Below are 14,871 nucleotides of genomic sequence, written 5' to 3' on the forward strand. Positions count from 1 at the left end.
GGTATCATCTGAAAGAATAATTTACTATTCTAGTAGGATAATAAAATAGAATAATAATTTATTATTATAAATAATATTTTATTATTCTAATAATTTATTAGGCAGATTAGGCTAACATATAGATTGACCAGCAAACCATCCCCCAATCTTATTGGCTTGAAACAACCAAGTTGTATTTCTTGATCAGGCACCATGCTTCTCGTGGTTCGATAGGGGGGCTCTGTTTGTAGAAGTCATTTGTGCCTAGACTTGCTGGAGCAGCCACCGTCTAAAAACAAGGGAACAGGTGTGGGCAGACGACGGCCCAGTAGTCCTATCTGGTCCACCATCTGGTTTGTACCACCAATGAACTCAGGACGGCCTGTACCTTTTTCAGTGGCAAAAAAAAACCATCGAAAGAATATTTGGTGACACATAAAAACTCCATGAAACTCAAGTTTCAGTTTCCAAAGATAAAAAGTTATCAGCAGACAGCCCCACTCGTTTGTCTAAGTATTGTTCATAGATACTCTCATGGTGAAATCAAGTTTGGTAATTAACCCCAGAGACTAGATGGCCTAAAAATCCAAAAAGATTTACCATCTGGACCTTTATAGGGAAAGTTTGCAGACCCCCGATCTAAGCTATTTCTGGGTTGTCACAGCAGCAGAAAGAAAGCCTGGGAGAGTCCTGCACAGGGATTTAAAAACTCAGCCTGGAAGTGGTAAGTCACTTGTATGAACACAGAAATAGTCACATGGCCCCACCTCCCACAAGGGGGCTAAGAATACCAGTAAGCCCAGGAGGAAGAGAGCCAGAGACAGTCATTTAGCAGTTTTGATGGCTGCCAGGGCTAAAACTAATAATAGCAAGAATATTAATAACAGAAAATTGCATTATTCCTACACTTCAGGCACTGTTCTAAGTGCTTTGCCAGCGTTCACACACCAACCCTCACATCCTCATGCTGAAAGCACTATTACCTTCCCCATTTTACAGATGATAAAACTAAGAATGAAAAGCTTAAGTCATTTTCCTGAGGTTAATACAATTAATAAAGGGAGAAGACAGTATTTCAGCTCAGCCGCCAGAGCTCCCAAATCCAACCTGAACACCATACCCTTAACCATTGCCCCACACATGGACCATCTTGGGACTCATAGGAACCCCAGCCCTCGCTACTGCAGAGACTGCGTCCTGACAAAAGTCTTCATGATAAAAGCCAGTGGATGCAAAATGCTAATTTTAATGTTTGTGGAACAGATTTCCAGAATGCTTACGAATTCAATTAGGAGCTAATCCATCGTTAGCCCACGGATGGAAATGGTTATTCATATCCATATCTACTAAACATATACTAAAGGAAAAGCCTGCAATTTAAGACCAGTTCCTGACTCAGCAGGGGGACCCACTGGTGGGCATCAGCCCCTACAGTGAGAATACTTCTTTCAGAGGAGAGTATATTATGGTCCCTTTCTTCCTTGATTATCTCAGAGTGTATCTTAACCTTCTTGTCTTTCCTTCTTAGCCAAGTCAGAAATGATGTTCCGTGGACACTTTTGTTGTTGTTGTTGTTGTTGTTGTTTAGCTTGAGGAAAAAAATGTCAGAGAACAGTTATGGCTTAGAGGTGATGGATTCGGATTCATTGCACTGTCTGCTTTATTTTGTGGCTGGACTTTTCTGTTTTCCTAATGGACTTTATGTATAATTACCATCCATGTTCCTATTAACATCTGCTATACTCAACCTGCAAAGGATGATAGAAGAATCTCATGTTAAGAGAATAAAACAAGTGTATAATTGTTGTTGGACTTCGAACTCAGAGAGAATTACTAGTTGTATGCCATTAGATAAATGCCATGAGGAAACACAGAGAAAAATGAATAAAGACGATGTAGGAGCAGATAGGCAAGGGTTCAACAAAGAAAACACAATTAGACCCACCATTGCATGAACGGTTCAGACATTTGACATGAGGTCCTGGAGGCTGAAAGGTAAGTTCTTCCATCTTTCAGTCTTTCACGATTCTATCCTTCCATCAAAACTTGTGCAGGAAGAAACTGCCTCCAGTGTTGTCTTTAAAACTGAGTTTCATTTTTTTTTTTTATGTTAACCATAAGAATGTCAGCTTTTATTTATTGTTTGCCTTCTGAGTGCCGTTTGGTGTACTGATGCACAATTTTCTAATTCTAATATCCTATAGAGTTGGGCATTTTCCTTATGAGGGACCAGAGATTAGAGAATACAACTTGTTCCTAGTCACCCAGCTAGTAACCCAAATTAGGTTATTTGAAATATCATTTCAGTATTAACATATTCGACTTTCCAGGTCAGGGTTTCACGTAATCTTCAGGAAATTAACATAGCCAGAGGAGTTGCTCATGTAAAATAGGGTTATCTGTCTATACTAAAAACTGTTTCCATATCATTCCCAGCCTTGAGGGCTAGCAATGGAGAAGAAAATCCTTATAACCTATCACCCAGCTGGCCCGGGGATTCCAGTTTAGGCAAAAAGTTGGAGGAGATCTGAGTGGGACCTAGATGAGTGTAGTACCTTAGACGGCAACTGTGGACATAGCTTTTCCTCTAAAAGCCCCACTTTGGGGAGCCTGGGTGGCTCAGTGGGTTAAAGCCTCTGCCTTCGGCTCAGGTCATGATCTCAGGGTCCTGGGATGGAGCCCCGCATCGGGCTCTCTGCTCAGCGGGGAGCCTGGTTCCTTCCCTCTCTCTCTCTGCCTGCCTCTCTGCCTACTTGTGATCTCTGTCTGTCAAATAAATAGATAAACTCTTTTTAAAAAATAAATAAATAAAAGCCCCATTTCATTCTAACCTTTGCCTTCACCAAAAAGTAGAATACAACTTATTTATTCTTCATCATCGAATATCTAAACCATCACTTGGGTTGTCCCCCTGCTGTTGCTATCCAAGGCAAACTTGTTGGAAAGAGTCAAAGTTCTGTACTATTTAAAGATCACTAAAGAATCAAAGGTGTTCTTCTTATGAGCTCATTGGTGTATCTTTGGGTAAAATTTATTTCCATGTTTTTAGAGCTGTTCTTAAAAATGATTTCTATGGTAGAGTTTCAACATATCCAACACATAAGCCCTTTTCTTCCTTAAAAAAAAAAAAAAAAAAAAAAAAAGGAGAAATCTGGGGGATGGGTGGTAAGTTTATTGCTGTATTACACTACTTTTAGCGATCTCATTTTAGGGGAAGAGTAGGGTCTAAATGTTTCCTAGTCATTGGCCTGGACTGAAAGTAGGGATACAGGTGTAAGGAATGGTCCATATTGGTGAAACAAAAGAAAACCTGGAAAGGGTCAAATTTTTTCTCAGTCATATTCCTGATTCCAACAGTATTACTAACAGTAGAATACATTTCAGAGCTCACTCTGAGCGGAGGTATTATTATAACTGCCTCTACTTATTTAATTCTCATACTCTCTTAGTCCTCAGCACAGCTGAAATTAGTGTTATTATTATCCACATAGAACGTTGAGGCACAGCATGGAAAATGACTGGAAGCAACAGACCCAGTACTTGAATTTTGGCAACCTAACTCTAGAATCTGTGATCTTACTCATTATGCTATATACTGCCTCAAACAGGACTGCCCAGCCCCGAATTTGTTCTTTTTTCCTACATTCATTTGTCTTCTACATACTCCAGAGCCCTAGGAAGGAGGAGATGGTAATTTGTTTAATCTGAAGCATAAACAAATCAAGCAGCCATTTTGTCCTCCTCGACCAAAACATGCTTAAGGATCCATTAGTGTCTCTCTTGTCAGTGATTTACAGACAGAGACACTTAGAGCTTCCTTCCAGTCTACTGGGTCAATAAAGCATTTTTAACAGTCTTAAATATGCATTTCTGACATCCACTACAATACATTCCAAGAGAACTATTTATAAGGCCTTGATCACGACATCCTATAAAAGTGAATCTCAAAAAAAATCTGTGCTTTGTCTTAGACATAACAGCTTTTAAAGAGAGGGACAGTGTATAATGAAGTGAAAATGGAAGGATCTGAATAATGATCTCAGTCTTAACATTCCTTGATTACGTTTTATTCACTTCCTCCAAAAGTTGCCCTCGACCAGAAGCAGATATGTCCTGGCTTAACTTTTAATGAGGACTGAAGTTTCCTTATGGTTCCTCTTAATTGCTATTTCATGTTCTAGTCATTTTGTGCAGAATAAAAAAGCTTGTCTTTTGTGCCTTTTGGCTCTACCCCAAACCAAAGTTCCAAGACGATTTTTCTAGAAGGTGTATTAAAAGGTCACTTCCTGACAAAAGCTACATCTATCATTCAAGTTCGTTTTCTTAAAAGATCACATAATGATGATTTGAATAGGAAAAGATCCCCCAAAGAGGATTAATTTTTACTGTGTTTTCTTCTTTTCCCTTCTTTTATTCCCTCTTTATTTACTCTTTCTCCCCCTCACTTTTTCCCTTCCTTCTTTCTTCATCTGATTCCTTCCTTCCTTTCTTCCTTCCTACCTTCCTTCAGTCATTTAGCAACATGTGAATTCCTACTCTTATTCCAGGCACCAGGGATAGAGAAGTAAACAAGGTGTGGTCCTGCTATCACGGAGTGTCCAGCCCAGCAGGATAGACAAGCAGTGAACCAAACATTCCTGCCGGGAGAGATGCTGCAAAAGAGAAGTGGGGCTTGTGAAGAGATCATACCATGGGGATCCAAAGCTAATGTTTGGGGAAGAGGTTCATTCAACAAATATTTACAGACCAAACATAGGCTAGATTCCAAGCTGAGTACTAGGAATAGAGTGATTTAAAAAAAAAATTGCTGCCTTTACCCTTTACAGGAAAAGCAAAAGATTATTTGAAATGTCAAAATAATACATTGTGAATATTATTCTGGGAGAATGTGAGGTTGTAGAATCATACAGCAGGGGAATCTAACTGCCAGTATGGTTCAAGGACACCTAAAGGATACCTGAGTGATGAGTCCGGGGGCAGAAATAAATAATAAAATAAAAATAAAGTATAAGGTTTAGACGTGTATTCTCTCTTTTCTTATTTTTAAGATGATTCTCTTCTATTCCAACTTTATACTCTCCCCTAGCACTTCCTTTCCAAGAAAACCTGGTGTTGTGATCATTTCGAATTGCTTGGCCACGCTTCGTCATTGACATGAGGCCATCAAGCCAAACTAAACTACTGAACGTCAAATTCCCCGGCAGATGAAAAGGATCAGACATTCGCAGTTTCCCATAAGTGCCCATTCTTAAATGGCTGACCCAGTTCGTAGCCCAGAGGAATCTAGTGGCTTGGTATGAGCTCTCTTAGATGACCATTGTGGGAGCAGACCCTGTTTCGTGATGCCACCCTTCAAGTTTTTGGCCATCTCCTTGCCAGTCATTTCTAACCTCATCATCTCTTTCTATCTTAACAGATCATTGTCATCAGTGGGGACTCTTTTTAAGAGAAACGTTAGCCTTAGCAATTCATCTTCTTTGTGTTTCCTCGCTTGTGCAGAGCAAGACAGTGATGCATTGAGCTGGGAAGGAGGGATCATTGCTAGAAGCATATTGGGCTTGGCATTTTTTTAACTTCTCCAGCTCAGAAAGCACTGCTGCTGCCAGAAATAATCTTGAAATGCTGTCTTTCCCACCCCACCCCCTTTTTGGATATTAGAAACTTTCTCTTCCTGTTAAAAATAGGATTTGATAATGTACTCAGAGGTCTGACAAACACAAGAGAAAAAGCAGAAAGGAAAGTGGAGAGCTACCCTGTGGAGCTTCCCAGCAGGGGCCTTTGCCATTGCCACTTGGGTGAACATGGACAAAGGGAGTGAGAAGCAAGGGCACCATTTAGAAAATTTGTGGTAGAGGGAGAACAAAAATTGATGTTCGTCTAATAGATCTAATGTTTTTCAACTGACCTGTGTTAGCTGGATAATTGCTGCATTTACCTTCTAATCTAAAAGCACAATAGGACCTCTTATAAAATGAGATTTAAGGTACGAGGCGAATTTCTTATATTTTATCTTAGATGTTTTCCCATAGACAAAGTCGAGTAATGATATTAGCAATAATCTGGAAAATCCGAATAGTACAAACAACCTTTATACTGGCTTATTCTTTACGCCACACTCTTTGCCATTAGCTAATAGGTTACCTCATCATTGTATTTGCTGGAACTATAGATACTGTGTGAAATCCAGAAAAGAAGCCATTTTCCAGATAATCTGTAAGCAAAAAAGGAAGCTCAATTTTCTGAGCACTTAAATGACTGCTTTGAGAGGCCATAGCTCGTCTTGAGATCATTTTGAGTTGGATTAAGATAAAATTTAGGAATGGATTGGCATTGACACCAAAGCAAAGTCTGTAAGACATTTACATGACAAATATTATCATTATGATTTTGCAATAACCTTGGCAGTTAGGTTTGAAAGGGCAGTGCACTAGGTAATCTTTAAAATGCAGATAAAATAGATTTAAAGGAACAATTTTCCAGTTTCCAGAAAGGGTTATGATGATCCTTATGCATCAGGAACAAAGCTGGGGGATCTTTTAGTTTCTAGTCCCCTTTTCCAAGCAGCCTGCTAATGAGGACAATAGGTTAGTAAGACCACAGTTGCAGAGGGTCTTGAAAAATTCTCTCCCTGTGGTTATAAAAGAACTGAGCTATTTCCTGTCAACCATCTAATATTTTTATTTTGCCAACATAAGTCAGTGAACCAGGGTTTCATGGTCTGGAGAGATTGGAAGATGAACTTGCTTTGGTTGACTATGGCTAGGTTGGTCACAGATATAAACCTGTGGATTCAAGAGCATTGCCTATGACAGGTCTAATCAGACTTTCTAAATTGTAGGGTCCTATGGGCTCCAGGACCTGGTTGCATATTCCACACTGGCATACCTAAGAAGGTGGTGTAAAATGAAGCTGTAGTTGAACCTGTCAAGACCAGATGAGCTTGTTATTTAGAGCAACAACTCTCTGGCTTCCTGTGTGCAAATCCATCATCTGTCAGCCCAAGGAAGACATGGTCTGGGATCACTGACTTTATACACAAGGTTTTCATGAAAATGGGACACATGTTAATATCCAGTCACTGAGTTCTCCTCCCCTTCTCAGAGAAATGTCAGCATGTATGCCTGAGTGGGACTGGGTTAAAGAGCATTGCAGAGGAGGTCAGAAGATCTTGGCTCTGGTCCATATACTGCCAGAGAATAGGTATCTGGGTAGTTAAAACACGGGCTAGTTTTTTAGCTGCTCTTGATCTCAGTTGCCTACCCTGTGAAATAGGGGTAACTGTAGCCTCATTGGGTTTCGGTAACCATAAAACAAATTAAAAGTTTATAATGTATTTATCATGATGTCAGGAACATAGTAAGCAGTCAGGTGGTTAACTCCTGTATGACAGTAGTTGTCACCACTAGTTACAGGGCTGTGTCACTTGTTAAACACTTGTTAAATACTAATAATACTATGCCAGACAATGTTTAATAAATAAACAATAGGAGTTCCTGTCCTTGAGATTATTTGAGAGGGGCGTGGGGAGACATAGAGACAATCAGGATAATAAATAAATAAGGTACATACAGTAATTGAAAATTGCAAATATTCTGGAGGTGACATGGGTAAGGACATGAAGCAAAACAAGGGAGATCGTGAATGCTTTCTAAGAGAATTATGATTTAAATAGTGTGGTCAAGTGTGACTGAAAAAAATGACATTTTGGGCAAAGATGTGGAGAGAGCATGGATTTGCCATGTCCCAGGTGGGACATAGTTCAACTTGTCAAGAAGACCAAATGAGTCTCTTTTGGAACAACGCCTGCCTCTTTTTAGAGTAACCCTTGACAGGGACCACACCTGCCATGTTTAGGCGGTAGCCTACAAGGAGACCAGCATCCCTAAAGGAGAGCAACGGAAGGAAGGGTGGTAGCAAGAGGGTCTGAATATAATTGGGGAAAGAAGAATGAATTGGATATTTAACCTTGATAGCCTTTGTAAGCAAAGTGTCATCTTCCTTTTGGAAGTTCTTTATCAACAAAGAATGATGACTCATGACAAGATACACAAAAGCAAAGTTTCGAAGTCCAGCAGACAGATTCACATTTGCATAATTTGGAACATGTTATTCATATTCAACCTCTCTGAGTCTCAGTTTTTCATCTGTAAAGTGGGGACAAAAGCTTTTACAGTCACTGGGAGGTTTATAAATAATGTAGGTAAAGTGCCAAGTGCAGTGCCCAGCATCCAATTGGAATTCAGTAAATGTCAGTGAGCCCTGAGCTGACCCGGAACTGTTCTTTGGCTCATCTACAAGAGTGATAGGAGAGACTGACTTTGGGCCTCCTGTGGCTGCCTCAGTGTCCACATTATTTAACTCAGGGCAATGATCTGGATGATTTCACATGTCTGTCATTGACTTAAGTGTAAATCAGATGAGATTCAAGATATATCCTAGAAGCTTTTTTATAGCTTGTGCCATTTTCACTCATAAATGTTGCTCTAGTCTTGTATGAAAAGCCAAGTGGTAACTTTAAAATTGGTGGTATTTTCATGAAGTATAGAACCAGCAGTTACTGAACTGGGTAAGAGTACTTAGAGCTGACAATTACAGTTAAAGCAACCTGATTGCAGGAATCTGGGTTGAGGAGTTCAGTGTGTGAACAGCCCTATTGTTTCATTAACCCTCATCCCAATGAAGGACATGTAGCAACAGTATGATGTTCTTCCCATGTTGTAGGTTCAAGCCCCCTTACTTTCTGCTCAGAACTTTGAGTTGGCCTTTTGTTTCTTCTGCTTTGCCACCTTGTGCTTCCCCAATTCCTCCTTAACACAGAAGCTGCGGGGGGGGGGGGTCACTCTTGAACATATCTATATCCTATACATTCTTGGCTTCAAAATCCCCATTAGTGCCTCACTGAAACAGAATCACACCAAGTACTCTTTCTGGAGAGGGAATCTTTCTCCAATTTAATCCTATTTCAGCTTCTTAGTACCATCTACGCTAACATCCTTTTTTAAATGTCCTGACCAGCTCCTTAGAGGAATCTGTTCTCTCACTGGGGTAGGAAATATATAAGATGAGCCTGAGACATCTTATAGAGTCAGAAAGTAAGGAAGTGCTCAAAAAAGGGGTGGAGGGCAATACAGGGAGACAGAACACAGAGACCAACTGAAGGAGCTCACAGTGGCCAGGGCTGGACTATTCGGAGGGACAAAATAAATAACGTAGTACTGGATTATAACCCAGTGTGTAAAATAAACATCTGTGAGTCCACATGGATATAAATGATTGAATAAGTAAGTAGCTGGGAGGGAGGAGACACATCTGTCATGCAGATGAACTCCCAGTAATTTTAGTAGATATTGTAACCTCAGAGAGGTGGAGCATAACTCTCAACTCCCTAAGTGTGGGCTGCACATAGTGCCTTCCTTCCAAAGAGGACAGTATGGAAGGGCAAGGAGGAGTGATGTTACAGTGGGGGAATCTGACAAGCACTACCTGAGCCAAGTGATCAAGGTCAATTTCAATAGTGGTAAGTCATGTTGATAGTATGTACCCTTGATATGATGTGATGAGAATGGCACTTTCCCTCTGTGGGAAACACGTAACCTCAGTCTAATCATAAGGAAAGCATCAGATAAATCCCACCCGAGGGACATTTTACAAAATAACCTGAACAATGCTTCTCAAAACTGTCAAGGTCGTCAAAAAGGAAGGAATGTCTGAGACACTATCATAGACAAGAGAAGGCTAAGGAGATAAAACCACTAAATATAATGTGGCATCCCAGATGGTATCCTGGAACAGAAAAATTAGACATTAGGTACAAACTAAGGATATCTGAATATAGCATAGACTTTAAGTAATAATAATGTATCAGTTTTAATTCATTACTTCTAACAAACTTAGCATACTCATATAAGATGTTAATATTAGTGGAATAAAAATAGGAAATTATCAGGTGTGGCATATGGGACCTCACAGTACCATCCTCACAAATTTCCTATAAATCTAAAACTACTCTGTAAATAACTAAAATGTTGTTCTAAGAAAATATGTGCCAAACTTTCACATTAGTGAAATGCTTTTCCTTCATCATGGCCTGTTGAAGTTCAACCTTTCAACTTGCAACTTATGAAAACTTTTGAATTCTTCAAAAACAACTGGGTCTCCCCTTCAGCCTATGTCCGTAGAACTTGGTACTTGCCTTTAGTGTTCATTTTAAGGTAATGCACTTATTTCTTCATTCATTCAGACAACAGTTATAGTGTACCTACAGCAGTTGAGTTGTTGACAGTAAGGCTCACTTAACCCTGACCAAGCTTCCAGTTTGCCTGTGGTTGCAGATCTGTGGATACGCTTGTGTGAGAAAATGTGTAGAGTGGCAAGAAAACAAGCAGTGGTGAAAGTGAGGAGATGTTCTCGGTGGAACTAACCTTTGCATTGAGTTCAAAGAAGTGGTAGTGAGTGCAATTGGGTGGTGGGTGGTGGGTGGAAGGATGGAAAGTTGGAAGGAGTATTCTAGGAGAAACCATATTTGCAGAATTACTGAGGCAGAAAGGGGGTGACTTTCCCAAGGAAATACATCATCATGGCTAGATATTATCATCAGTAGCACATATGGACTCTACCATGTATTAGGCTCAATGTTAACCCCTGTGCATGTGTTATGTTGGCTTATACTCATGCAACCCTGTGAGGCAGGTGTTCGTATTGTTCCTATTTCACAGATGAGGAAAGCAAAGCACTCAGTAAGTAGCAGAGCTGAGATTCAGACTAAAAGTGACTGGCTTAAAAACCCATACTCTCCCCTCCCATTGAGGAGAGGTGGAATTAGTCTGTCAAGAATCTTGAAGCAGATTCTTGCATTTCTTTCCTATTATACCAGGATTTCTCAGCCTGGGTACTGATGACATTCTCAACAAGATAGTTCTTTGTTGTGAGAATTTTCCTGTGTCCTGTGAGAGGGTGGGAAGCATCCATGTCCTTCCCCTGCTAGAGGCCAGTAGCACCCACCCTCCACCAGTAATGGCAATTAAAAATGTCTCCAGACTTTTCCAAGTATCACTGGTGGGGAGGGTGACTAGCAAAATCAACCCATTCCTACCCCTGCTTTGAGAATCCTGTTCTTAGGATAGGATGAAGCTGGGCCTTAAGTCTTTCCTGTCTCCTCTCTTCCTTCCCTCCTCTTTTTCTCCAGGGTTTCCTAAGGGCCCATCATGTATGGGCTGAACACATATCCCTAACAATTTATAACACAGCAACTTGTATATAGTGGTTGCTTGACAAATGCTTACTGAATTTATGCCAACGGAATCCTACATGTTCAGAATCCATTCTTGTCAAATAAAGTACATTCTACTGGAACATAAAACTTGATATTGGAAAAGTTAATTCTTGGTTTCTGGTCACTTGGGGTATCTTTTGTGTCCCTGAATAACTGTCCTATAGGCTGGCAAGCACCACCTGAATGCTCACCAACCTTCAGGCAGACCCAGCTGTGCACCTGTTAAGAACCTAGTGGAGAGTGACATCCATTAGGCTGCCAATAAATGTTGAATGCATGGCTGATCTGTAACAATTAAGTGAAGCCATATGCCTAGCTCTGTAATTTGAGATGCCATTTAAAGCACATACCTATTTTCTCCAGCAATTCCTTCTATCATTTTCAGATGAGATCTGGATTTGGGAAATGACTCCCCACCTAGGTTTTATATTCGGCCCCCTGGAGAGTGGGCAGGCAGTGGGAGGGAGAGCTAATTTCTGGGCAGTCTTCCTGCCATCATGGGTTCTGTATCACTGGCATGTCAGTTGCTTGTCATTAGTGGGAGGGAGCTCAGAGGATTCTAAATGGAAAGATAACACGGGAGTGAGCTCCCAAAGTATAATGCATTTAAATCAGGTAGACTCTTTATTTTGTGTTAGCTCCAGGCATGCATTCTGTCACCGCTTCTCGGTACCTACAGCCTAGAATAATTGCCTCTTAAAGGCTATCCATCAGAGCTCTTTGTTGCATTTGAAGGATAGTGCTGGGATATCTTTCTTCTCCAGGACTGTGCGTACCGAGCGTAGAGTTTTGTAGACATGCGTAAATAGATGTTATTGAGAGTAGATGGGAGAGAGTCCCACTGTCGTTATGTTTCACAGAAACTCTTTCGGTATTTTCTCTCACTTTCCCCAGCCCCTCCACACATTCTTCCACAGGTCTTAATGGCCACTGAATTATTTCTAATCAGTGTCCCTGTTCTTTCTATCTTGCCAGAAGGAGGGACATGTGAAGTGATTGCCGCGCACAGATGTTGTAATAAGAATCGCATTGAGGAGCGGTCACAAACAGTCAAGTGTTCCTGTCTACCTGGAAAAGTGGCTGGCACAACAAGAAACAGACCTTCCTGTGTCGATGGTAAGTAGCTGGTTTTACATCTCTCTTTAGGTGTTTTTCTAGGTATTCACTGTCTGTTTTATATATATATATATATATATACATATATATATATATACATTATATATATATATATATATGTATATATATATACATTTCACTTATGTATGGTTCAGGTTAATTAACAAGGCGCAACCAAAACTCTGGAAGGTTGTGCAAAGGACAGTACTCTGCATGGTTAGAATTCTTGTTTCTCTGGCTTGGTGGCCTTCTCATAGCTTATTTTAATGTTTTGTAGAGAAGATTAAGGTAAAATAATTTGTCAAGTCAAGAAATTGGAGGGTCCAGCTCATTTGGGAAGTGATTTTGGATTGAGGTTTTATATGATGATGATGGTGATGACAGTACTAAAGATAACAACAGCTAACATTTATTCTATGCGTATTTAATGAGCATTTATTCTATGCCAGACACTGCTCTTGGTGCCTCACGTGCATTCATAAGCAAATAGAGGTGCTCTGAATGTTCACCATCTGCCAAGCACTGTCCTAAACACTTCTCATGCATTATTTTATTTACTCCTCCCAATAATCCTAGAACAGTTACCTATTGCTGTGTAACAAATGACTCCCAATGACATAGCAGCTTGAAGCAGCAAACATTCTCTCACAGGTCAGGAATTCCACTTAGCTGATTGTGTCTGGCTCTGGGTCTCTCCTGCAGTCACAGTCAAGATCGGAAGGTTTGACTGGTGCTGAAGGATGGTTTCAAGATGGTTCATTCTCACACGGCTGTTGGCAGGTGAACTCAATTCCTTGCTGTGTGGACCTCTCCATAGGAGCACAGTGTCCTCACAGTGTGACAGCTGGTTTCACCCAAGAGAATAATAGAGAAGCCATAGTGACCTTCTTTTTTGTAATCTAGCCTTGGAAGTTAACACTTGACTGTTTCCACAATATCCTCTTGGTTATTTAAGTCATCCCCATTCAGTGTGGGAGTGAGCTCTAAGGGCTTGAAGGCCAGAAGACAAGGATCACTATGGCAGATACACTCCCTCCCCCTTCATTTTAAACATGAAGAAACTGAGGCTTAGAAGGGTTATGTAATGTTCCAGTGGTCCCATGGCTGAGAAGTTGTAGACTGACTGACTCTTAAGCCCAGAGTAACTGACAGTAATACCAAGTCTTGACCACCATCTTTAAAACAACTTTATATGTGCTAATAGTGAGTTCAAGGTTCAAAAGACCACAAGTATCTCTCCCCATTGTTATCTTTCATAATTTTAGAGCCAAATATGAGATGATGTTCAAATTCTTCAGTAAGAAAATCAAGACTGTTTTCTAGTAAGAAAATCAGGACTCAAATGAATCACTTGCTCAGGGTCACACAGTAGCAAATAGAACCTGAATCTCTTGGCTTAGGACCCATTTTTCCACCTCTAGAAACAGATGGAGCAGGACACTTTCTAGATTGGCTTGTGTTGTATATTTTCATTATGAAACATGATAGTTAGAAAGAGAAACATACTCAAGCTAGACCAAGTAAAGTTATTTTTTTTTTTTTAAGAAAACAGAAGAATCCTGGGGAGTCCAGTTACCAAAAATCTCATGGAATTCTTAAATTCTTCTAGCATCCGCTATCTCATTTTCTTTGTTCATGGGACATATTATTTCTGATCTCTGTTCCCCTCATTCTCCTCTGTGTGGACTGGTTCCCGCTTCCAAGATTTTAGCTTTTGAATCCCTATAACTTAGGGGCTGGTATGAAGTTTTTTCTCCATGATGCCAACTCTGATCTTACATAGCATCACAATAGAGTTCAAATATATTTGCCTCGCTTCCTGTGTTTTAAATGTGTTCTCCAAAAGGACCAAATGTAACTGGCCCAGCTTGTGTCACACATTAGCCTTTGACCGATCAACCATAGCCAGTGAGCTGTACATGGGGCTTGTTCAGCTGCCCATTGTGTACCATGGTAAGACCAAGCTTTCCCCCCCCCGCCCCCAAAGGATGTGAAAAAGCCAAATTTGGGAATATACTATGATCAGTAAATTCTCCATTAATGAATTTCCAGAGGTCATTTGGCACTCTCTGGAGATATTTTTGGATAATGGAGACAAGAGATGGAGACATCTCTTGCAATTAGGGGGATATTATTCACACCTGGTGGGTAAAAGCCATCAATGCTGCTAAACATCCTATAATGCACAGGACAGCACCCACAACAAAGTATTACCCAGCCCCAAAGGTCAATGGAGCTGAGGTTGAAAACTTGCGCTTATGGTTGTTTCTTTGTTCCAGATCACAGTCAACATGGTAAGGCACCTCCAATGCAGGAAAGGCAAGCATTTAGACTAGAAATGCCACTTTGCTCCACTTGCAGGAGGAAACTCTTGGCCCTTGAAGCCCACAAACATTATAAAACCATGATAGTGTCTCAAGTTGTCTGCCAAAGAAAGCCTGGAGTCTGTTGATTAAGAATCCTGATTTTGTCTCCAGTTCATTTTTATCTCTAATGATCTAGAA

The 14,871-nt window shown here is 40.4% G+C and overlaps 1 protein-coding gene across 2 annotated transcripts in view; it reads left to right on the forward strand.

Annotated features, from left to right (window-relative positions):
* TAFA1 (TAFA chemokine like family member 1) overlaps positions 1–14,871 on the forward strand; it is a 509,913-nt gene that overhangs the window by 382,330 nt on the left and 112,712 nt on the right. Inside the window, exon 3 of one of the 2 annotated variants that reach the window (XM_032867351.1) lies at positions 12,230–12,367. In XM_032867351.1, coding sequence (XP_032723242.1) covers positions 12,230–12,367 — 138 coding nt within the window. Of the gene's footprint in view, positions 1–12,226; positions 12,368–14,871 lie in introns of both variants that reach the window. The other variant, XM_032867350.1, reaches the window with a different exon arrangement.

This window comes from Lontra canadensis, unplaced genomic scaffold (assembly GCF_010015895.1).
Source record: "Lontra canadensis isolate GAN:19392208 unplaced genomic scaffold, GSC_riverotter_1.0 scaffold34, whole genome shotgun sequence".
Taxonomy (NCBI): domain Eukaryota; kingdom Metazoa; phylum Chordata; class Mammalia; order Carnivora; family Mustelidae; genus Lontra; species Lontra canadensis.